This window comes from Ranitomeya variabilis, chromosome 2, assembly GCF_051348905.1.
Source record: "Ranitomeya variabilis isolate aRanVar5 chromosome 2, aRanVar5.hap1, whole genome shotgun sequence".
NCBI lineage: Eukaryota > Metazoa > Chordata > Amphibia > Anura > Dendrobatidae > Ranitomeya > Ranitomeya variabilis.
Window position 1 is genome coordinate 376,105,570 of NC_135233.1, and position 26,665 is coordinate 376,132,234.

The following is a 26,665-nucleotide window of genomic DNA, read 5'->3' on the forward strand; positions in this document are numbered from 1 at the left end:
CAATAGAAAAAAAAAGAAGCGGAAATATCTCAATATATCTTTCTACTTTCTTCCCTAGACCTATCGACTCCAATCTCCTAGAGCTGAAGTTTGGCAAGTCAGATCAAGGTACAGTCGAAGAAAAAAAAAATCCATATATGAGTAGATATGGATCTGATGGCTGCCGATCCCATGCTTACACCTCTGTGCCTATAATTCTTTCATCATTTTCATACTAGATGGCGTTGCGGTCATGAGATTCAAAACTGAGAACAGTTTGCTGCTTTTAGGGGTACGAACTACAACCGGAAGAACTTTATATCTTGCTTGTGAGTATACAATGGTGAAATAATTTACAGGCTATACATACATATGAAGAGATGTTTCCTCATCAAAGGAACCTACACGTTATGATCACGATACAATCCATTATAGGCATACTACTCTGCTGAAATACTGCTGGCCCAGCAGGGAAATCTCCTCCACAGGCTGCCATCTGCCACCACTAGGGGGAGCTAGTGATATATGTATTTGGGATCTGCATACAGATGTACAGAGTGGACTCCCCCTAGTGGTGGGTGCAGGCAGATAACATTTTACCATAGGAGTATATGACTCCACTTGTCATGGGGGACGTTGCTGACAGTATAAATAAAAATCCCAAAATTACAAAGTTCCAAAGAAAATTGAGGGACAATCCATTTGATCCCAGGTTGACTGTTGGGAATGCATAACAAATAGAAGCTTTTCTAGCCAATTCTTGATTAAATTATTTTAAAAAGTTAGCACTCACAATAAATCCAAGCATGATGTAGTTTCTTATGCATTTCAGACTTTTAAAAAGTCCTTAATCTTTTTTTTTAGTTTAAAACATGTTGGGAAACTAAATCATGCTTAGATTTATTGTGAGTGCCAATTTTTGTAATATGGAATATTTTATTCAAGAATCAGCAGCAAATTGTTTTATTTGTAATGCAGTCTTTGGCCACAAGGGGCAGAGTGGCATTTCCATGCTGAGAATGATTGAAAGACTCAACCATTGAGAGTTGGACTACACCTGTTTGCATTTGACTGCTGGGAACGCCCTTCCATCAGCTGTAATTGGAAATTTAGGTGCAATACCATGCCTGACCACAAGTAGTGCTCTTAAAAAAAATATGTTTCGGAGTGGCCCTCAGTGTAAAGCTGTGTCAATGAAATAAAATAATAAAATATATGTCATAAATTACTATTTACTTTGCATAACCCACATTTGAATGTATTTTCTTAATTTGCCTGAATGCAGAAGAATTACAAAAACGTGTATTTAAGCTGTATCTGCCATTTCACCCAAAACTAGAGTAAAAGCATGCTCTTGCTGCCCAACAAGCTGATTTTTATTCATCTGCCAGTCTAATATGTCCAGAAACTGCACAAAAACTTGGCAATGCACTCATTCGGAGAGGATGATTCATCTTCACTATTAATCTGCCAGCATGATAGGTGCTGGAACTTTTTTGTACCCTACTTCCTTGTGAGCTTTGCTAATGCAAATGTCCACTGGCTAGTGTGCCCTGAAATGAAATCCCTCATCTCGATTAGACCTATATGCTCAGGCAGAGGAGCAGGAGCGTCTAGATAGATTCACTGCCCACCCAGCTCAATTTCTTGTAGCGAGACAAGGACCTGTGCGCACTTCCTGTAATTGGTCTCAACATCACTGCTGCTGCACACGGATTGGACTTTACAACAGGCAGTGGGCAGCAAGTCAGGCAGAAGGGAGACACCTAGTGGCAGGTGCCTTGGAGCCAGTTTTTGGAGCTGAGAGCATTATTTGGGGTCAATAAATCATATAATCAAATATTACAATATTAAGCTTCTCAATAAAGAGTCCTGGTGCAAATGCCCTCCTTAACTATCTAGGATTGTGCATTGATACTAGCGGGTACTTTGATTTTATTTTTGTATTATTGTTTTTTATTATCTTTTTTTTTCCATTTTTCCTTCTCTACAAAGGTAAAACCATAGAAAAATGTAGTTTTTTCAATTGAAACCCGCACTCACATTAATCTTTTTTTTTTCTGGGTCATGGTCGTGTGTGGTTTTATGCAGCATCCGTTCACAATGCATGTGGTATTTACACGAGCTGAAGAAAAAGCTGATAATGTATCATGTGAGATCAGTCAAAGGCAATGAATAGTGGATGTGATCGCTATATCCAAATTGATCACATTCTTGATCACCAGATCAAGGCAATAGCTAAAAATTCTCCTTTTTCATGTCTCGTAGCAAAAACCCCAACGGTAAACCAGTCTGACATCAAGAAATTCAAGGCCCAGGCACTTTGCTTTGAAACTAAATATAATTACTTCATACCAGGGAGTGTCAGGGAAGACGATGATGGTAAGGATCGACTGATAAAAAAGATACATGTTGGTCTGACTGCTGTCATTTATTATTGAAACCACTTACTTTCTGCAGTAGGGAGAAACCAGGAAGCAGTACTATCTATGCCTATATCATTTAAAGAGAAAAACAGGATGGCAGCATTTTCACTACCAATATCATTTAAAAGGAGACAGTATTATAATAATAATAATAATAATAATATATTATTTACAGGTAGACAAAGGCAGTACTATCTGTGCTGATATCATTTAGGCCTCTTTCACACATCCGTGTCTCCAGTACGTGTGGTGGCAGTTTTCACACGTAGCGGAGACACTGATGAATGGGTCTGTGCACATGTCAGTGTGTTTCCACGGACCGTGTGTCCTTGTGCCATACACATAGACATGTCTGGATTTTTACCATCAGCGTGGAGCGTCAAAAAATCCCACACACATGCACACAAAGAACACAAATAGATGTCATCCATGTGACATGCATCAGCACCGGGGAAGAAGCATTAGAGTAAGCGCTGTTCCCCGGCGGCTGGTGCTGAAGACGGTTCTCATTATTCTCCCCTGCTCTGCCGGCGACTGGCACAAGCAGAGGAGAATGATGAGAGTTATATCAAAGTCAGAACGATGACAGCAGGTGGGGGCTTTTGGGACTATTACTCCCATCATCCAACACCTGCTGCCGCTAATAACAGTGACAGAAGGAGCGGATGATTGGGGTATTCCTCAGCCGCCGCCTGCGATATAACAAAATAAATTAATGAAAAACCCGACGTGAGTTCCCTCCTATTTCCTTTAACCAACCAGGCAAAACTCACAGCTGGGGGCTGCAACCCTCAGCTGTCAGCTTCAGCAAGGTTAGTTATCAAGAATAGAGGGGTTCCCACGCTGTTTTTTAAATTATTTAAATAATTTTTAAAAATGGTGTGGGGTCCCCCTTATTTTTGACAACCAGCCATGCTAAAGATCACAGCTGGGGGCTGGTATTCTCAGGCTCCCCACAGCTTAAAAACAGCAGCCCGCAGCTGCCCAGAAAAGGTGCATTTATTAGATGCGCCAATTCTGGCACTTTGCCCGACTCTTCCCACTTGCCCTGTAGCGGTGGCAAGTGGGTTCATATTTGTGGGGTTGATGTCACCTTTGTATTGTCAGGTGACATCAAGCTCATCGCTTAGTAATGGAGAAGTGTCTATAAGACACCTATCCATTACCAATCCTATAGTTACATGGTAAATAAAGACACAGACAGAATAAAGTCCTTTAATTGAAAAACATGACACAGACTCCTTTAATTATCTCAAATAAACCATACTTGCGAACTCGCCTAATTCTACCGAAGCCCTCGATCTCCTGTAATAAAAATAAAATGAAAAAAACAACAATATACCATACCTGTCCGTTGTTCTGTCCACGCCGTAATCCATGTCTGGGGGCTAAATAGTTTTCAACCTGGATGGTGCCAAGATGTGATCGTCCAGGCTGAGAACCACTGGTGAATGAGTTGCTGAGGGCGCATCATCATTCACCAGTGGTGACATAATCGAGGCCGGGCTGAACTGCATAACCTCAGGGCCATGAGAAAAAGCCGGTGATGATGTCCCCGCTGGTGAATGATGCTGCGCTCTCAGCAGCTCATTCACCAGTGGTTCTCAGCCTGGACGGTCGCAGTGCAGTCTGTGTCTACATGATGCACAATAAAAGACAGGGAGACTGTACTATCTGTGCCTATAACATTTACAGTGAGATACAGGAAATCAGTGCAGTCTTTGGCTACATGATGCACAGTAAAAGACAGGGAGACTGTACTAGGAAGAGACCATTGTGCAGTACCATCTGTGATTACATTATTTACAAGAAGAAGCAGAAAGATCATACTTTCTGTGACTATATCATTAACAGGAAGAAATAGGAAGAGAGTATTATCTATATTTAAATAATTTACAGGAAGAGACCAGGATGCAGCACTTTCTGTGATTACATAATTTACGATGAAAAACAAAAATACAGCACTATGTGCCGGAGAGACAAGGGTGCAGTACTACCTGTGGTTAGAGAATTATTTACATGTAGACATTAAGGAAGTGCTATTTATCCACCTACTTGATTTACAGGGAGAGACAGATAGACAGTACTATCTGTGCCAGCTGTGTTCACTGCTAACTGTGGAGGGAAGTTAACACAGCTCCTGTTGAGGTAAAGTGGCTTCACCTACTTCTAGCTTCACAAGTATTGTGCTTCTTTATTTTAGGAGATGAAGCTTGTGCTGATCAACTAGAGAAAAGAGTGCCCATTAACTTCCGAGAAGTAAGTGTATACGCTCTGCATTTTTCCTGTTGTGTTGCTTTTTTTCTGTCCTAAATCTGGAGGCATCTTCTAATGTCCTTGGTGGGAAATCTGACAACAAGAGATGGAGCACGATAGAATCTGTTATACTCCAGATAGGAAAATAAGAATTACAGTCACTCAGAAAGAAAGACACGGCAGCATAATCCTCGAAGAATATATGAAAGAGGGTGCAGCCCAGGATGCAATATTTGTAGAAATTTTGCATTGTTAATATCATTTCTTTGGTGTTTTTTTCCAGTCTGTAGGTAAATGGATCCTGGTAGTCTCAGCCCATAAAGACACCACAACAGCTCTGAAGGACGCCTTATCTTCCTATGGAGAAACCGACATTGTGATTGTAAATGATACAGTGCACTTGTCCCACACTTCAATATAGTGAGTATGACCTACTGGGAGGAGTAGTATCTAAAACAGTAGTGAATTAGGACTGTGGAAATCAGCAGTCAGGTCATCCAGACCAGAGACAACATCTTAGATTAGTCAGATACAGTACATAGATCATAAGTCAGAATGTTTTACCCTTGTCCTCAACATCCACCATGTTCTGTTGTTAGGAAGAAATTTCTCACCGCTGACATGAGGCAATTGGAGATATGGCAGTCGGTTAGGGTTAGGTCTTTCAACCTGAGAATCTTTCATACTGGCACCTGATGGCCATATTGGGGGCATATTACCACCTGCTGACCACACTGAAGATATCTTTCCATCTGCTAACCACAATGGAGTTATTTAACCACCTGCAGGTCATTCTGGAGATGCCCTTCCTCCAACTGGTCACGCCAGAGGTGTAATACATCATGCTTGTCCTACAGGAGGTGTGCTACCGCTTTCTGGTCCTACTAAAGGTTTTCTACCTCCAATTGGTCACACTATTAGTGAGGAGCGAACGTGCTCACCACTATTCGTCACTCGCCCGAGTATTGGGGTACTCGGGGTACTTGCCGAGCAGCGAGCATTTCCAGGATTATTTTGCAGTAACTGCATTCTCCATCCCGGGTTTTTGGCGGATTTTAGAGACCCAATCATGGTGCAGGGATTGTCTGCCAGGCCATGAAACACCGCAGCCATCTTTGTTGTGGTCGTGCAGTGATTGGCTGGCCGTACAGCATCATCTCCAGTATAAGAGACCTGGCGCCGCCCTGCTCGACGCATTCTGTTCCTGATTCAGCGAGAGTAGGGAGAGCTGCTGCCGAGATAGGGTCAGAATCGTGGTTTTAGAGTTATTGTAGGTCTGCAACTCTTACATCCACAACTCCTCAGAAACCAACAGTCCCTTTTAGGGCTAATTCGTGGGTCCCGATATTGCAGCGCTAGGTAGGCAGGGCACAGCATATCCACATCAGTGCAAGGCCTGCAGGCACTGTATGTGCGTCCATTGCTCCCACTGCATCCTCCCAAATCTCCATAACTGCCTGCTGCTGCAGCTTATTTACTGTCTATATACCTTTTTTTTCCCTTAAATTCCCCCCCCCCCCAAAAAAAAAAAATACAGTCTGTTCTGTCAGACTGAGGCCTGTTGAAAAGTGATAGCTTGTCAGGCATACGTAGCATAGTTGTGTGTGCTACCCTTGTGCCCCCCCCCTTTTTTTTTTTTTTTTTTGGTGCTTTAAATTCACCGAAAAAGGCCTCATATATCTGCGTGCTCCAAGTTTGGTCATTGGAGACCGGTGTACATATTAATTCTATACAGTGCTATTTAGCCTAAAAAAAAATTGAAAGGCCACAGATTTGCCAGTGTGGTATTTCCGTTACAGCCGTCATATATCTCTGTGCTCTAAGTTTGGTTTTTGGAGGCCGGTGTACTTACCTTTTGGCTGTGTGATACTCAAATTCTATACATGCAAATTGCCTCTTCTGAGAAAAAGAGGACTTATGGAGCGCCCCCACTGCTGCAGGGCCGAGGGGTACCCGGTACCGGGCCTCTGAGTCTCTGTTCTGGGGTTGTCACGGTGGCTAGACCCGGTCCGTGACCCTGCTGAGGGGCGTCCGGTGAAAGGTGGTGGTAAATGGTGGTGAGGTAGTGGTGCTGTGCAGGTCGCGATGAATAACGAGGACACCAGGTTGCAGTCTCTTTACCTCTTTACTGAAGGCTTGAGGTGCTCAATCCGGAGCACTGTTAACTGGGCTGTCTGAGACCGGCCGGTCCAAAGGCACATCAGGAGTTTCCTTTGCAGGTGGGAATCAGTGTCTACCTTCTAGCGCCTGTGTGTTGTAGTCCTTCCCTGCTGAGCACCCCGGGATAGTCCTCACAACTGCTGTGTCTGTTTCTCGTGTTCCCTCACAACTCGATTCTGATTCTGATGTTCTTTCTCTCCGTCCCCCAGGTAATATGGCTAGGACGCACCCGTATGACGGGGTAGGCCTGGAGTTCTTCCGGGACCCTAGAGTCGCCCCTCTCCCACAGCTGCCTCCGTTGTCTGCTTAGGTGTTAAGTGGGACAGCCAACCTGTAATTGGCTGTCCGGCCGTGGTTTTAAGTAATGCTTGTAGTCTCTTACTTGCTCGGCGTTCCGGCCACCGATTGTTTGCGCCTCAGAAGGATGTTGCCTCGATCTTACAGCACGACTCCTTCTGGTCCTATTGCCTCTTTGCTGTATTCCCGTTGCTCACCGGTTTGTTCCGGTATTAGGAGTCTGCCAGGATCCCATCCCTGACAGGTCCTCTCTCTAGCTCTTCCCAGCTACTTCTCACTGTCTTCCTGTCCAACCCCCAGTTTTACCAGAGTGTGAGGAGTGGCCTACTAGATAGAACCACCCCCCCTGGTGGCCGGAGTGTGAAGTGTAGTGTGAGTGTTACCTGGTCAGAGAAACTCCTTTAGTGCAATCAGACGTAACATCACTCCCCTTAGTGGCAGAGCGACATTACTGCAATGACCAGGACTCTGGGGCGCTGCACTCCCCCCCGGTTAAATCCAGTACTCCCGGACTGGGAAAACAAAAACAACATTACATGTTAACAGGAAACACACAACAATTTGAAACATCATAAATAGTTAAACATAACAGTGCTTCCCTTTATGGGAGGTGAGGATTTCTTGAACGTTGCGAAAGTTAGATCATGCACAGTTTATGACTCTCAGTTCAGTGGTTGAAACAGCGGGGACCCCGGGTAAACAAAGGGGTCCCCCTTTTAGAAGTTTTTGGAGCAATTCACCGTCCATTACTCTATTGTCCATTTTAAAACCTGTAACAAAAGATATACACACAAACATTTTCAACTAAATAGCAGCCCTCATTAATACCTCCAAGTTTTGTAGCAGAGGGGAGTTTGATTTTGAGTGCAGCGAGTGGACCTTCGCAGCGCAGGGGTTGCTATTGGCCTAACAGGGCCCACTATGCTTGCTACCGCTGGTGTAGTGCACTGTCTTCTAGCTACACTTCTAGTGAGTCTGGGTAGCACTGGCAGGCTGGAGCTCTCAGAGCTGCTGCTATCCACAGTGGGTACAGCAGATTCACCGATAGCAGAGGGAGGATTTGCCGGTTCAACGGTTGGCATTGCATCTTCAGGTAGGGCTTGTTGAGGTTGCGGGGCCGTATGATCTGATACCACCATTGTTTCTGGTGGGTCCGGCTGAGGGAACGTTAGAACAGGTACCACGATGGCCTGATTTATCTGAGTCCAGGACTGGGGAAAGTCACCAAGGACGGTGTGGATCATCTTCTCCTTTTCCACCGGCGGGGAGATTCCTGGGGCCGTGTCCCTCTCTCTCAACTTATCGGGGCAGACCTTAAGGTGATCCCTGGATACCGCTGTCGAGGTCTCCCCTCTGTCCTTGCTGATGAGACAGACCTTCGTGTTGTCGAAATCGGATGGCAGGATGGTATATGGTTCCGCTTCCCATTGGTCATCGAGCTTATGTAGTCTCCGCTTTCGTTTGAGTACTTGCTCACCAGGTGACAGGGGAATCGCAGGAGCGTGCTGGTTGTAATCCCTTTCTTGTTTTTGCCTAGCCTGGGCGAGACTGCTTTCCACGCACTCCTGTACTTCGCGGTACCTTCGCTGCCTTTCTGCATCCCAATCTGCATCTGGCGAGGTATCTTCGGGGGACTAGGACCCCCATGTCCAGATCAACGGGTAACTAGCTAGACCTTCCTCGCATCAGGTACGCTGGCGTACAGTTGGTGGAATTTACTGGGATGTGATTGTAGATATCCACCAAGTCAGGCAACTTTGTCGGCCACAGGTTCCGTTCCTCTACAGGCAAGGTCTTCAATAAGTCGATCACCACTTGGTTCATCTTTTCGCACATCCCATTGGTTTGAGGGTGGTACGGTGTGGTTCTGATCTTCTTACACCCGTACAGTTGGCAGAACTCTTGGAACACTTCGGCTTCGAATGCTGGTCTTTGATCGGTCAGTACTCTCTCCGGGTAGCCATGGGGCCTACAAAAGTACTGCTGGAAGGCCTTGGCGGCAGTCCTGGCCGTTAGATCCTTGACAGATACAACCACCAAAAATCTGGAGTAGTGATCTACAATGGTAAGAGCGTAGATATAGCCGGACCGGCTAGGTGTCAGCTTCACATGATCCAGCGCGACCAGTTCAAGCGGCCGTTTGGTGATGATAGGCCGCAGGGGAGCCCGTTGGCTGTCACGGTCCTTCCTACGTAGGCTACATGGACCGCACTCCCGACACCACTTCTCAATGGCTCTCTTCATGCCAATCCAATAGAACCTCCCTCGGAGCAGCCTCTCTAGCTTCCTCCACCCGAAGTGTCCGGCTCCATCGTGGTAGGCTCCCAGAACCATGGGCGCATCTCGCCTTGGCACCACTATCTGCCACACCAATTCATGAGTACGTGGGTCGATGCTCCTCCGGCACAGCTTGCCATCATGGATAAACAGTTTGCTTCTTCCCTTCCACAGCTGTTGGGTCTCCTGTGGATCATCGGGGCCGGGATGCAACCCTGCCTGCGTCAAGAGCTCTTTCACCCGACGGACCGCGGGGTCACCATCCTGGGTTTCCGCCCACCCGTGATGGGGCAGGGGATTCAGCGTGGCATCCGGTTGGTTCCTGTGCCTGTTCTTCACATGATGGGAGTTCTGAGTGGCTTTAGGGCGATGGAATGCAGGCAGCTCCACCTCTTCAACTGCCTCCGGGTCTTCCCCTGCTTCTGGCAAATTGGGCATTCGAGACAAGGCATCGGCATTTGCATTCTTGTGTCCTGCCCGGTACTTGATGGTGAAGTTGTAGTTGGATAGCCGGGCCATCCACCGCTGTTCCAAGGCCCCGAGCTTGGCGGTATCCAGATGCGTTAGCGGATTGTTATCCGTGAAGACGGTGAATTTCACTGAGGCCAGGTAGTGTTTGAACCTCTCTGTCACTGCCCAAACGATGGCAAGGAACTCCAGTTTAAAGGAACTATAGTTGTCAGGGTTCCTTTCCGTGGGACGGAGCTTCCTACTGGCGTAAGCGATCACCCTCTGTTTGCTTTCTGGACCTGGGACAGCACGGCTCCCAATCCCACATTGCTGGCATCCGTGTACAGCACAAACGGTTGGTCATATTCGGGGTAGGCCAGTACCTCTTCTCCCGTCAGTGCCGACTTCAAACAAGCGAAGGATCCTTCCAGCCCCTCGTTCCAGTCAAATGGGGCGTTCTTCCCCTTGGCCTTCTTTGATTGGCCCACCAACAGGTCTTGCAAGGGTGCGGCCTTCTTGGTGAAGTCCTTGATGAACCTTCGGTAATAACCTACCAGGCCGGGGAACTGCCGGACTTCGTGGAGGTTACTGGGCTTCGGCCAGTCTTGGATCATCATGACCTTGTCGGGGTCTGGGGCCACTCCTTCAGCGCTCACCACATGGCCCAGGTACTGTACTTTGGGTTTCAGCAGATGACACTTGGACGGTTTCACCTTTAAGCCAAAGTTGGACAGGGCTTCAAATACTTCAGCCAGGTGCTTCAGATGGTCTTCGTAGGTCTTAGAGAAGACAATGACATCATCCAAATACAGCAGTACGGTTTCAAAGTTCTTGTGCCCCAGGCAGCACTCCATCATCCTCTGGAACGTCCCCAAAGCATTGCACAATCCGAAGGGCATGTAGTTGAATTCGCAGAGTCCCATCGGCGTCGTGAAGGCTGTCTTCTCTTTGTCCGCCTCTGCCACGGGAACCTGCCAGTACCCACTGGTGAGATCTAAGGTAGAGAAGTAGTTAGCGGATTTTAAAGCAGCCAGAGACTCCTCTATCCTGGGCAGTGGGTATGCATCCTTATGTGTAATGCGATTCAACTGTCTGTAATCAACGCACATCCTCATGGTGCCATCTTTCTTTTTAACAAGGACTAATGGAGCTGCCCAGGGGCTACAACTGTCTCTCACCACCCTAGCCTCCTTCATTTCTCGCAACATGTCCTTGGCACACTGGTAATGAGCTGGGGGTACAGGGCGGTATCTCTCTTTTATGGGCCGGTGATCTCCGGTGGGGATGTGATGTTGGATTCCTTTCACTTGTCCAAAATCTAAGGGGTGTTTACTAAATACCCGCTCATACTCATGAACCACCCTGTAGGCCCCCTGTTTCTGGTGGGATAGGGTGGAGTCAGTGCCCACATGCAATTCCCGACACCAATCTTTCGAGTGCCCTGCAGAACCGTCGCCCTCCGCCACGTCTGACGGGACCAAGGGTTCAGGGGTCTGTATCACACTATTATTGACAGTGAACAGTTTGGCGAGCGTGGCATACTTGGTGAGATGAACCTCTTCCTCCCCACAATTGAGGACACGTACGGGCACCCTCCCCTGGCGGACGTTGACCACCCCCCGGGCTGTCAGAATAGTAGGCCTGTTGTCTGAATATATGGGTTCTACCAAGGCCTGGTAGTCCTTTCCCCTGAGACCTATGGCTGCCCGACACCATATTAACATTTCACTCCTGGGGGGTATCGCAATGGGGTTTGAATCACGTACAGTGACACGACCAATCTCACCACCAGTCAGCTCTACCTGTTGTCTCTGCATCAGAGCTCTGATTTCTTTTTGCAGGGCGCGTTGTTCATTGTGGCCAGCGGTTTCTGCCACCTGTTGCAACAAAACAATAACTTCTGCAAGACAATTTTCTATAACATTGGTACCGATAGTCATCATGGGATTACATTCTCGACGATTAATATCAACAATCACAATCCCTTGGGCCTTCAATTCCACCCGCCCCACCTTGAGGGTGACCTCTTTATATCCCACTTGTGGCAACGGCTGACCATTACTGGCTATGATGGTGAAATCGTCATCGGGGCCACGAGTAATATCAGTGTCCTCCCAATATCGTTTATAAAGCACATAAGGCATAGTCGTCACCTGAGAGCCGGTATCCAGCAGAGCGTTCAGGGGGATACCGTCGATCAAAACAGGAAGAACTGGTCGCCCTCCAACGTATTTGGCTCTCCAATGCTGCGGGCCTGATCGTCCTACTCCTGGGGGTTGGCCCTTTGCCCCAGGGGTTGCTCGTTTAAAGGACAGTACCTTGCAATGTGGCCCACCTGGTGACAGTGGCGGCAGATGGGTCGTCCGTCCTGATGGAAGCGATCGCTGTCCCGGCCTCTGGTCAGTGGAGTCCTCCTCTGTCGCATCCAGGGAACATCTTCTGGTCTGGAGGCCAGCTGGATCTTTTCCTTAGGGGCCTCCTGTAGGGACTGCACCATCCGGGCTAAGGCAGCTACGCTCTTGGTCAGCTCCTGCATCTGGAGGCGGAGTCATGCAGGGGAGTCGTCCTCTAGGCTCTGGGCGTCGGCCTCGGCGGCGACTGGGGCATCCGACGCCACCTCCTGGTGGTACGTGAGAGCGGGACGCCTGGGTGGTATTGCACGGCTGGGTTGTCGCTCCTGCAGCGCCTGGATAGCTTTATCTTTGAATTGCGCAAAAGTCAAGTCTGGATTCTGCATGGCCAGGAAGTGTAATTGGCCCCTTTGGTAACTGCACAGGAGCCCCTCAATGAACCGCTCTTTCAGGAGTTTATCCTCATCTTGCATGCTGCCGGGGTCACTCTGCTTAATGGCCCGCATCGCCTCCTGGAGATTAAGGGCATAGTCCCGTAAGCTATCCTGCGGTCTCTGTTTGCATCCATAGAAAGTCAATTTAATTTCTGTAGCAGTACGGGTGTCGAAGGTGGCTTTAAGCTTCGCAAAAATCTGCTGTGCCGTTCCCTTATCCGCGGCGGGCCAGGACTTTACTTCTCTCAGAGCCGCCCCAAAGAGTTGGCCGGTTATCATATGAACCTTCTGAGGCTCTGTCAGGGGATAGAATTCGAGCAGGCTGCAGAGCCCTTCTTTAAAGTCAGTGAATGTATGCGACTCCCCAGAGTATCGTGGGAGCCAGGCCGCTCCGGGCAGGTACGGCATAGAGAAGGGCATTATGGCTTTTGTGGTAGCGGCAGCGTCCGGCTGGCTGAGGGGGGCAGTGGGTTCTGCGGCAACCGGTGGTGGTATTAGGGCCGCGGCTTCGCCCGCCGCGGGGACCAGGGGTGCCCCTGCGTCCACGGCTGCGACCGCCACCTCCTCCCGACTCGGACATGGCTGTCCCTTCCTCCCACTAACCTGCTGGAGGTCGGAGTTCCTCTTCCGGGATTGGCGCTTTACCGCGTTTTCTCGTTCCGCGCCTCTTTTGGCCGGGTCCGCCCACGAAACTAAGGCTCCTCCCTCCGCGGACGGCAATGGCGCTTTATGGCGGAAACTCTTGGCGGCAATTGGCCACACGCAGTCTTTGTAATAAAGCACAGTCCAAGCACAGCAAATCACAGTTCCAAGGCACACATGACCTGATTCTTCAGGTTTAAGTAGATCCTGTTCGTGATGCCAAAATGGAGCGCCCCCACTGCTGCAGGGCCGAGGGGTACCCGGTACCGGGCCTCTGAGTCTCTGTTCTGGGGTTGTCACGGTGGCTAGACCCGGTCCGTGACCCTGCTGAGGGGCGTCCGGTGAAAGGTGGTGGTAAATGGTGGTGAGGTAGTGGTGCTGTGCAGGTCGCGATGAATAACGAGGACACCAGGTTGCAGTCTCTTTACCTCTTTACTGAAGGCTTGAGGTGCTCAATCCGGAGCACTGTTAACTGGGCTGTCTGAGACCGGCCGGTCCAAAGGCACATCAGGAATTTCCTTTGCAGGTGGGAATCAGTGTCTACCTTCTAGCGCCTGTGTGTTGTAGTCCTTCCCTGCTGAGCACCCCGGGATAGTCCTCACAACTGATGTGTCTGTTTCTCGTGTTCCCTCACAACTCGATTCTGATTCTGATGTTCTTTCTCTCCGTCCCCCAGGTAATATGGCTAGGACGCACCCGTATGACGGGTTAGGCCTGGAGTTCTTCCGGGACCCTAGAGTCGCCCCTCTCCCACAGCTGCCTCCGTTGTCTGCTTAGGTGTTAAGTGGGACAGCCAACCTGTAATTGGCTGTCCGGCCGTGGTTTTAAGTAATGCTTGTAGTCTCTTACTTGCTCGGCGTTCCGGACACCGACTGTTTGCGCCTCAGAAGGATGTTGCCTCGATCTTACAGCACGACTCCTTCTGGTCCTATTGCCTCTTTGCTGTATTCCCGTTGCTCACCGGTTTGTTCCGCTATTAGGAGTCTGCCAGGATCCCATCCCTGACAGGTCCTCTCTCTAGCTCTTCCCAGCTACTTCTCACTGTCTTCCTGTCCAACCCCCAGTTTTACCAGAGTGTGAGGAGTGGCCTACTAGATAGAACCACCCCCCCTGGTGGCCGGAGTGTGAAGTGTAGTGTGAGTGTTACCTGGTCAGAGAAACTCCTTTAGTGCAATCAGACGTAACATCACTCCCCTTAGTGGCAGAGCGACATTACTGCAACGACCAGGACTCTGGGGCGCTGCACTTAACTCTATAGCGCCACCTGTTGGAAGTAGCGATCCTACAAGTCACAATCAACCCATTAACGAATCGGGCACGACTCGTTAAAGGGTTGATTGTGACTTGTAGGATCGCTACTTCCAACAGGTGGCGCTATAGAGTTAAGTCCTCTTTTTCTCAGAAGAGGCAATTTGCATATTTAAATTCCCAGAGGAGCTTTGCACGGCGAATAAGCCTCCTTACCTTGACAAGCCACCTGGTATGTCACTCTCCATAAGGAGAAACGTTACCCCTCAAATTCTATACCGCACTATTTCGCATAAATTAACTTTAAAAAAAAAAAAAATTGAATACTGTCCGTTAGGTCAGGCTGAGGCCTGCCTGGTGTTTGGGTTTGAAAAATCGTAGATTTGCAGGCATACTGATCACATATTATTTCACTACTAATAAAGACATTTGTGTTGAGCATTTGAAATAGTGCAGTAATCAGGGCCGGACTGGGACTAAAATTCAGCCCTGGCATTTGAAGTGACACAGGCCCACTTGTCACATGGTGACTGTATAATATCTTTGTACACTTGTAGGCAGGGCCGGTTTTAGGCAAAGTGGGGCCCTAGGCAAAGTTTAAAATGGGTCCCCAAATGCTAACATATTGCACATCACACAGAAGCCTTTCTGTTGTATTTACGTGCGCTGAGTTCAGGCCGCTAAACGAGTTTGATCGACAATACTGAAGTTGTTCAACGCTTGTTTCCCGGCCTCTTTCCACCAGCTGAGGAATAATGATGAGACAGAACGATCACTAATAGATCACTAACAGATCACCATACAGTATCATGTTTTCAGCAGCACATCTACAGTTTACACTGGCAATGTGCTGCTGACAACAAGGCTTTTTGTTCCAGCAAAAACAATCCGAATATGCAGCATTTTACTTGTTTAGTAAAATACACCCCATAGTCCTCCATATATTATAATGTGCTCCATAGTCCTCCATATAGTATAATACACTCCCTATAGTCCTCCATATATTAAAATACACTGCTCAGTCCTCCACATAGTATAATACACTCCTCATAGTCCTCCATATAGCATAATACAATCCTCATAGTCCTCCATATAGCATAATACAATCCTCATAGTGCTCCATATAGTATAATGCACCGCCAGTCATCCATGTAGTACAATTCACTTCCCATAGTATAATGCACCCCATAGTTCTTCATATAGTATAACGTATTCCCCATAGTCCTCGATACAGTATAATGCAGCCCACATATAGTATAATGCAGCCACCCCAGAGTATAATGCAGCCACCCCAGAGTATAATGCAGCCACCCCAGAGTATAATGCAGCCACCCCACAGAGTATAATGCAGCCACCCCAGAGTATGTAACCCCCATAGAATATAATACAGCCCACCTCCCCATAATATATAATGTAGCCCCCCATAGAATATAATGCAGCCCCCCATAGTATATAACGCAGCCTCCCCCATAGAATATAATATACCCCCACAATAGTATATAACACAGCCACATAGTACATAACATGGCCTCCCCCATAGAATATAATATACTCCCCATAGTATATAGCAAAGCCCGCATATTATATAGCACAAACCGCATAGTATACAGCACAGCCTGCATACTATAGCACAGCTCGCGTAGTAGATAACACAGCCCACACAGCAGTATTCAGCACAGACCACACAGTAGTATACAGCACAGACCACACAGTAGTATACAGCACAGCCCACGTAGAAGTATACAGCACAGTCCACACAGTAGTATACAGCACAGCCCACAGAGTAATATATACAGCACAGCCCACAAAGTAATATATACAGCACAGCCCACAGAGAACTATATACAGCACAGCCCACAGAGAACTATATACAGCACAGCCCACAGAGAACTATATAAAGCACAGCCCAGAGTACTATATACAGCACAGCCCAGAGTACTATATAAAGCACAGCCCAGAGAGTACTATATACAGCACAGCCCAGAGAGTACTATATACAGCACAGCCCAGAGAGTACTATATACAGCACAGCCCACAGAGTACTATATACAGCACAGCCCACAGAGTACTTTACACAGCACAGCCCACAGAGTACTATATACAGCACAGCCCACAGAGTACTATATACAGCACAGCCCAGAGAGTACTATATACAGCACAGCCCACAAAGTAATATATACAGCACAGCCCACAGAGAACTATATACAGCACAGCCCACAGAGAACTATATACAGCACAGCCCACAGAGAACTATATAAAGCACAGCCCAGAGTACTATATACAGCACAGCCCAGAGTACTATATAAAGCACAGCCCAGAGAGTACTATATACAGCACAGCCCAGAGAGTACTATATACAGCACAGCCCAGAGAGTACTATATACAGCACAGCCCACAGAGTACTATATACAGCACAGCCCACAGAGTACTATACACAGCACAGCCCACAGAGTACTATATACAGCACAGCCCACAGAGTACTATATACAGCACAGCCCACAGAGTACTATATACAGCACAGCCCACAGAGTACTATATACAGCACAGCCCACAGAGAACTATATACAGCACACAGTAGTATACAGCACAGAGCACAGCCCACAGAGAACTATATACAGCCCACAGTGGTATACAGCACAGAGCACAGCCCACAGAGAACTATATACAGCCCACAGTAGTATACAGCACAGAGCACAGCCCACAGAGAACTATATACAGCACAGAGCACAGCCCACAGAGAACTATATACAGCCCACAGTAGCATACAGCACAGAGCACAGCCCACAGATAACTATATACAGCCCACAGTAGTATACAGCACAGAGCACAGCCCACAGAGTACTATATACAGCCCACAGTAATATACAGCACAGAGCACAGCCCAGAGAACTATATATAGCACACAGTAGTATACAGCACAGAGCACAGCCCACAGAGTACTATATATAGCACAGAGCACACAGTAGTATACAGCACAGAGCACAGCCCACAGAGAGCTATATACAGCCCACAGTAGTATACAGCACAGAGCACAGCCCACAGAGAGCTATATACAGCCCACAGCAGTATACAGCAGAGCACAGCCCACAGAGTACTATATACAGCCCACAGTAGTATACAGCACAGAGCACAGCCCACAGAGTACTATATACAGCCCACAGTAGTATACAGCACAGAGCACAGCCAACAGAGTACTATATACAGCCCACAGTAGCATACAGCACAGAGCACAGCCCACAGAGTAGTATTTACAGCCCACAGTAGTATACAGCACAGAGCACAGCCCACAGAGTACTATATACAGCCCACAGTAGTATACAGCACAGAGCACAGCCCACAGAGTACTATATATAGCACACAGCCCACGGTAGTATACAGCACAGAGCACAGCCCACAGAGTACTATATATAGCACAGAGCACACAGTAGTATACAGCACAGAGCACAGCCCACAGAGAGCTATATACAGCCCACAGTAGTATACAGCACAGAGCACAGCCCACAGAGAACTATATACAGCCCACAGTAGTATACAGCACAGAGCACAGCCCACAGAGAACTATATACAGCCCACAGCAGTATACAGCACAGAGCACAGCCCACAGAGAACTATATACAGCCCACAGTAGTATACAGCACAGAGCACAGCCCACAGAGAACTATATACAGCCCACAGCAGTATACAGCACAGAGCACAGCCCACAGAGTACTATATACAGCCCACAGTAGTATACAGCACAGAGCACAGCCCACAGAGAACTATATACAGCCCACAGCAGTATACAGCACAGAGCACAGCCCACAGAGAACTATATACAGCCCACAGCAGTATACAGCACAGAGCACAGCCCACAGAGTACTATATACAGCCCACAGTAGTATACAGCACAGAGCACAGCCCACAGAGTACTATATATAGCACAGAGCACACAGTAGTATACAGCAGAGCACAGCCCACAGAGAACTATATACAGCCCACAGCAGTATACAGCACAGAGCACAGCCCACAGAGAACTATATACAGCCCACAGTAGTATACAGCACAGAGCACAGCCCACAGAGTACTATATATAGCACACAGCCCACGGTAGTATACAGCACAGAGCACAGCCCACAGAGTACTATATATAGCACAGAGCACACAGTAGTATACAGCACAGAGCACAGCCCACAGAGAGCTATATACAGCCCACAGTAGTATACAGCACAGAGCACAGCCCACAGAGTACTATATATAGCACACAGCCCACGGTAGTATACAGCACAGAGCACAGCCCACAGAGAACTATATATAGCACAGAGCACACAGTAGTATACAGCACAGAGCACAGCCCACAGAGAACTATATACAGCCCACAGCAGTATACAGCACAGAGCACAGCCCACAGAGAACTATATATAGCACAGAGCACACAGTAGTATACAGCACAGAGCACAGCCCACAGAGAACTATATACAGCCCACAGTAGTATACAGCACAGAGCACAGCCCACAGAGAGCTATATACAGCCCACAGTAGTATACAGCACAGAGCACAGCCCACAGAGAACTATATACAGCCCACAGTAGTATACAGCACAGAGCACAGCCCACAGAGAGCTATATACAGCCCACAGTAGTATACAGCACAGAGCACAGCCCACAGAGAGCTATATACAGCCCACAGTAGTATACAGCACAGAGCACAGCCCACAGAGAGCTATATACAGCCCACAGTAGTATACAGCACAGAGCACAGCCCACAGAGAGCTATATACAGCCCACAGTAGTATACAGCACAGAGCACAGCCCACAGAGAACTATATACAGCCCACAGCAGTATACAGCACAGAGCACAGCCCACAGAGTACTATATACAGCCCACAGTAGTATACAGCACAGAGCACAGCCCACAGAGAGCTATATACAGCCCACAGTAGTACACAGCACAGAGCACAGCCCACAGAGAACTATATACAGCCCACAGTAGTATACAGCACAGAGCACAGCCCACAGAGAACTATATACAGCCCACAGCAGTATACAGCACAGAGCACAGCCCACAGAGAACTATATACAGCCCACAGTAGTATACAGCACAGAGCACAGCCCACAGAGAACTATATACAGCCCACAGCAGTATACAGCACAGAGCACAGCCCACAGAGTACTATATACAGCCCACAGTAGTATACAGCACAGAGCACAGCCCACAGAGAACTATATACAGCCCACAGCAGTATACAGCACAGAGCACAGCCCACAGAGAACTATATACAGCCCACAGCAGTATACAGCACAGAGCACAGCCCACAGAGTACTATATACAGCCCACAGTAGTATACAGCACAGAGCACAGCCCACAGAGTACTATATATAGCACAGAGCACACAGTAGTATACAGCAGAGCACAGCCCACAGAGAACTATATACAGCCCACAGCAGTATACAGCACAGAGCACAGCCCACAGAGAACTATATACAGCCCACAGTAGTATACAGCACAGAGCACAGCCCACAGAGTACTATATATAGCACACAGCCCACGGTAGTATACAGCACAGAGCACAGCCCACAGAGTACTATATATAGCACAGAGCACACAGTAGTATACAGCACAGAGCACAGCCCACAGAGAGCTATATACAGCCCACAGTAGTATACAGCACAGAGCACAGCCCACAGAGTACTATATATAGCACACAGCCCACGGTAGTATACAGCACAGAGCACAGCCCACAGAGAACTATATATAGCACAGAGCACACAGTAGTATACAGCACAGAGCACAGCCCACAGAGAACTATATACAGCCCACAGCAGTATACAGCACAGAGCACAGCCCACAGAGAACTATATATAGCACAGAGCACACAGTAGTATACAGCACAGAGCACAGCCCACAGAGAACTATATACAGCCCACAGTAGTATACAGCACAGAGCACAGCCCACAGAGAGCTATATACAGCCCACAGTAGTATACAGCACAGAGCACAGCCCACAGAGAACTATATACAGCCCACAGTAGTATACAGCACAGAGCACAGCCCACAGAGAGCTATATACAGCCCACAGTAGTATACAGCACAGAGCACAGCCCACAGAGAGCTATATACAGCCCACAGTAGTATACAGCACAGAGCACAGCCCACAGAGAGCTATATACAGCCCACAGTAGTATACAGCACAGAGCACAGCCCACAGAGAGCTATATACAGCCCACAGTAGTATACAGCACAGAGCACAGCCCACAGAGAACTATATACAGCCCACAGCAGTATACAGCACAGAGCACAGCCCACAGAGTACTATATACAGCCCACAGTAGTATACAGCACAGAGCACAGCCCACAGAGAGCTATATACAGCCCACAGTAGTACACAGCACAGAGCACAGCCCACAGAGAACTATATACAGCCCACAGCAGTATACAGCACAGAGCACAGCCCACAGAGAACTATATACAGCACACAGCAGTATACAGCACAGAGCACAGCCCACAGAGAGCTACATACAGCCCACAGAGAACTATATACAGCACAGAGCACAGCCCACAGAGAACTATATACAGCCCACATCTCTTCTCTTCCTCCCCTCACCTCCTCCGAGAATGGCCCCACAGTCCAGAAAAAAAAAAAAACTCTCCTCACCTCTCCTCGTGCCCAGCGTTGCTTCCTAGTTCCTGCTCCTGTCTCAGCAGCTGCAGTCTGCCCGGGACACAGCAGGTGCGCGATGATATGACATCATCGCGCACCCGCAGTGTCAGAGGCAGAGCGGGGAATGATGGGAGAGGAGCGTCTGTAGACGCTCTCTCCTCCATCATTGCATTCAACTGTACCGGCGCCGGTATAGTTGAATGCGACGGCGGGGGCGGCGGATTGAGCGGCCCACCACTGGCACCGGCCCTTCTGGCATTTGCCAGAAGTGCCCTATGGCCAGTCCGGCCCTGGCAGTAATCCATTTAAAATGGTTAAGGCAAGGGGCTAGGGATGGGGAAGTGGATGTGATGCTAACTGTGCATCCAGAGGACGAGGCCGTGGGCAAGGTGAAAGTGGGTAACAACAAAGATCCACATCTTCTCGCTCGACCTTCCTGTCTCAGTTTCTGGGGGACCACAGCACACCACTATTAAAGCCAGAGCAGTGTGAAACGGTTGTTGGTTGGATAGTGGATAATGCTTCCAGTCACTTAGCCACCACCACCATCTTGTATTCCACATGGTCAAGTCTGAGTAGTTGTGAGGGTGGCCAGGATATTCCTCACCCTGATCCTCCTTCCTCCCACCATGCCGAGTGCCCTGAGACAACTGATCCCACACTTGGACACTCTGAAGAGCTGTTTAGTTTTTCATTTCAATATTCAGAAATGTCTGCCGGTCAACTTGAAGTGGGGAAAGATGAGATCGCATGTAGAACTGCCCAAAGCTTTGACCAGCCCCGGTCACATGAACGCGATGGTGGGAAAGTGTCACGAGGTGGACGATGAAGAAACACAATTGCCAGAAAGTCAGGAGGAGGAGCAGGGTGCAGATGTGGAAAACGAGGTGGTGGATGACATAGTGACTGACCCAACCTGGCAGGAGGACATGTATAGTGAGGACAGCAGCACAAATGGGGAAGGAGGCATATCCCCCAACAGGCAGGAAGAAGCAGTGTGGTGGCCACAGACAGAAGGCGTGCATCCGTTCCCCGTAACACCAACATGAGTGAAGTTGCCATTCCACCTGTGAGACCTTCCCGAGTCTGGCTATTTTTTAAAGACTCTGCCGATAACCCCAAACAGGCCATTTGCAGCACCTGCCATGCCCGCATCAGCAGGGGTAGCAAAACAACCAGCCTGACCACCACCAGCAAGATCAGGCACATGCAAGCAAAGTACCCGACTTTGTGGGCCGAACCCCAGGCTTCAGGACCACTGCCTGCTGGTCACACCACTGCTTCCGCCACTGTTTTGCGTAGAAGCCAATCCGCAGTACACCGTGCATGTGAAGATGCCTCTAGCCCTGCACCTGTTGTGGCCCACAGTCAAGCAGCACCATCAGCAAGCGCATCCACGTCCTTGTCCCAGCTCAGCGTTCAGTTGTCTATAACCCAGTCTTTGGAATGCAAGCGGAGATACCCAGCCAACGCCCCACAGGCCACAGTCCTCAATTCTAATATTTCTCTTCTGCTTGAGCTAGAAATGCTGCCTTTTAGGCTTGTTGAGACGGAAGCTGTCCACAACCTGATGGCGGTAACCGTCCCAATGTACTCGGTCCCCAGTCGCCACTATTTCTCCCGGTGTGCCATACCGGCATTACACAGCATGTGTCCCACAACATTACCCATGCCCTCAACAATGCTGTTACCGGGAAATTCCACCTAACCACGGACAACTGGACAAGTGCTTGTGGGCAGGGACGGTACATCGCAATGACGGCACACTAGGTTAACATAGTAGAAGCCGGGACCCATTTGGACCTTGGGATGGAACACATCCTCCCCATGCCGAGGATTGCTGGCCCTACGTCAATCAGGGTTGCCCCCACAGTCTACAGCTCCTGCACCTCCTCCTCCTCCTCTTCATCCTCCATCTCTAAAATCAACACATCAGTCAGAAGCTGGAAGCACTGCCTCAGCCAAGTGGCAACAGGCTGTGCTGAAGCTAATCTGCATAGGTGACAAACCGCACAATGCAGAAGAGTTGTGGACAGCGCTTAACCTCGTGGTTCAATGTATTCTGAAAAGCTACCCGGAGCTGCCGGATCTGCTAGTGAAAGTATGCCGTCTGTCTGCCCATTTTAGAAAGTCAGCTACAGCTTCAGCCGCCCTTGCCGTGCTTCAGCAGCGATTTTTGCTTCCAGCTGACCGACTGTTGTGTGATGTCCCCACGTGCTGGAACTCTACGCTGCATATGTTGGAAAGGATTTGTGAGCAGAAGAGGGCCGTTGTTGACTACCAACATCAACAAGGTCGTCGAATTTCAGGTCAGACTCCACACATAAGACCTCGGGAGTGGACATGGATGTCAGACATATGTAACATCCTCCAAAACTTTGAGGACTGCATCAATTTCTATGAATACCTAAGTTTCGGACTGGAAAAAGGGAACCCAGTGGACATAGTGTATATGGACTTTTCAAAAGCTTTTGATACGGTGCCACACAAAAGGTTGATACATAAAATGAGAATAATGGGGATAGGGGAAAATATGTGTAAGTGGGTTAAGAGCTGGCTCAGGGATAGGAAACAAAGGGTGGTTATTAATGGTGCACACTCGGACTGGGTCGCGGTTAGCAGTGGGGGTGCCACAGGGGTCAGTATTGGGCCCTCTTCTTTTTAACTTATTTATTAATGACCTTGCAGGGGGCATGCAGAGTAGAATTTCAATATTTGCAGATGACACTAAACTCTTCAGGGTAATCAATACAGAGAAGGACAATTACAATTCTATATTACAGGATGATTTATGTAAACTAGAAGCTTGGGCTGATAAATGGCAAATGAGCTTTAATGGGGCTAAATGTAAGGTCATGCACTTGGGTAGAAGTAATAAGATGTATAACTATATGCTTAATTCTAAAACTCTGGGCAAAACCGTCAATGAAAAAGACCTGGGAGTATGGGGGGATGACAAACTCACATTTAGTGGCCAGTGTCAGGCAGCTGCTACAAAGGCAAATAAAATAATGGGATGCATTAAAAGAGGAATAGATGCTCATGAGGAGAACATCATTTTACCTCTATACAAGTCACTAGTTCGACCACACTTAGAATACTGTGTACAGTTCTGGTCTCCGGTGTATAAGAAAGACATAGCTGAACTAGAGCGGGTGCAGAGAAGAGCGACCAAGCCCCTACACAGCCTGGAGGTGTGTTTGGGGTCATTGTCCTGTTGAAAAATAAATGATGGCCCAACTAAACACAAACCGGATGGAATAGCACGCCGCTGCAAGATGTTGTGGTAGTCATGCTGGTTCAGTATGCCTTCAATTTTGAATAAATCCAATGTCAACAGCAAAGCACCCCCACACCATCACACCTCCTCCTCCATGCTTCACGGTGGGAACCAGGCATGTAGAGTCCATCCGTTCATCTTTTCTGCGTCGGACAAGGACACGGTGGTTGGAAGCAAAGATCTCAAATTTGGACTCATCAGACCAAAGCACCGATTTCCACTGGTCTAATGTCCATTCCTTCTGTTCTTTAGCCCAAACAAGACTCTTCTGCTTGTTGCCTCTCCTTAGCAGTGGTTTCCTAGCAGCTATTGTACCATGAAGGCCTGCTGCACAAAGTCTCCTCTTAACAGTTGTTGTAGAGATGTGTCTGCTGCTAGAACTCTGTGGCATTGACCTGGTCTCTAATCTGAGCTGCTGTTAAGCTGCGGTTACTGAGGCTGGTGACTCGGATAAACTTATCCTCAGAAGCAGAGGTGACTCTTGGTCTTCCTTTCCTGGGGCGGTCCTCATGTGAGCCAGTCTCTTTGTAGCACTTGATGGTTTTTGCCACTGCACTTGGGGACACTTTCAAAGTTGTCCCAATTTTTCGGACTGACTGACCTTCATTTCTTAAAGTAATGACAGCCACTCATTTTTTTTTTACTTAGCTGCTTTTTTCTTGCGATAATACAAATTCTAACAGTCTATTCAGTAGGACTATCAGCTGTGTATCCAACAGACTTCTGCACAACACAACTGATGGTCCCAACCCCATTTATAAGGCAAAAAAATCCCACTTATTAAACGTGACAGGGCACACCTGTGAAGTGAAAACCATTCCCGGTGACTACCTCTTGAAGCTCATCAAGAGAATGCCAAAAGTGTGCAAAGCAGTCATCAAAGCAAAAGGTGGCTACTTTGAAGAACCTAGAATATAAGAAATAATTTCAGTTGTTTCACACTTTTTTGTTAAGTATATAATTCCACATGTGTTAATTCATAGTTTTGATCCCTTCAGTGTGAATGTGCAATTTTCATAGTCATGAAAATAGAGAAAAATCTTTAAATGAGAAAAATCTTTAAATGAGAAAGTGTGTCCAAACTTTTGGTCTGTGTATTAACCTGTGTATGTTAACACATACAAAAGTGTACGCACTCACACTGTTCAATCATACTATTCCTTGAATTTTGAAGTTTGCAATAAAATTGCCTTGTATTGCAAGTATTAGCCTTTAGCCGTATCTGAACCTTACTGTTAAAAACATGTCAAATAAAATTGCCAAATTCTCCTGTAAATAATTGTGCAAAGAGGGAACCATCATACCATTAAAAAATACGAGTGAATTTTCCTGGGCCCATCCAGTATGTGGGTTCCAAGGCCTAATGGGGTGCATATGACTGACTATGCAGCAGGGGTCGCCTTCCTGCCAATGTATAAAACAAAGGAGTATAGAGCACAAAATGCATATTGTGAAGTGGATTTTCATGGGCCCATCCAGTATATGGGTTCCAAGGCGTAAGGGGGGGGGCATATTTTTTCAGGAGTCTCCCTGGACATCTCATGACGGGGTATTGTGGTGCATCGTCATTCTTGGCAGCCCATCCACTCACAGCATAGGCTACAACAGCTTAGGAAACCCACTGTTTCATAATGGCCCTTTAAGAAGATTAATGCCGCCTGATGCACCAGTAAAAATAGGCTCTGCGACTTTAAGAGTCCCTCCTTCGTAAATTAAACAAGATGGGTCTGCTTATGTGTCACACACCACATGGCCAGCTAGGGTTGTTAAATGTTACAATGACATTTCCCAGTGAATACATTAGTAGTGGTTGAAAGCAATGTTAAAATTGAAAAACGCTTCAAAAACGCAGCGTCTGAACTAAGCCGAAGTGGTAGAGGAGATTTTCGGTCTGGGGTTAAATATTTATATAGTCATTAACCCCTTAAGCCCCGAGGGTGGTTTGCACGTTAATGACCGGGCCAATTTTTACAATTCTGACCACTGTCCCTTTATGAGGTTATAACTCTGGAACGCTTCAACAGACCTTAGCGATTCTGACATTGTTTTCTCGTGACATATTGTACTTCATGATAGTGGTAAAATTTCTTCGATATAACTTGCGTTTATTTGTGAAAAAAATGGAAATTTGGCAAAAATTTTGAAAATTTCGCAATTTTCCAACTTTGAATTTTTATGCCCTTAAATCACAGAGATATGTCATGCAAAATACTTATTAAGTAACATTT

At 47.7% G+C, this 26,665-nt stretch overlaps 1 protein-coding gene across 1 annotated transcript in view; it reads left to right on the plus strand.

The window, feature by feature from the left end:
* Window positions 1-26,665, plus strand: part of LOC143809468 (uncharacterized) — a 74,247-nt gene that overhangs the window by 11,537 nt on the left and 36,045 nt on the right. The window contains exons 8-12 of the mRNA XM_077292537.1: window positions 59-108; window positions 219-308; window positions 2,248-2,361; window positions 4,609-4,664; window positions 4,945-5,081. Of these exons, the coding sequence (XP_077148652.1) occupies window positions 59-108; window positions 219-308; window positions 2,248-2,361; window positions 4,609-4,664; window positions 4,945-5,081 (447 nt within the window). The remainder of the gene's footprint in view (window positions 1-58; window positions 109-218; window positions 309-2,247; window positions 2,362-4,608; window positions 4,665-4,944; window positions 5,082-26,665) is intronic.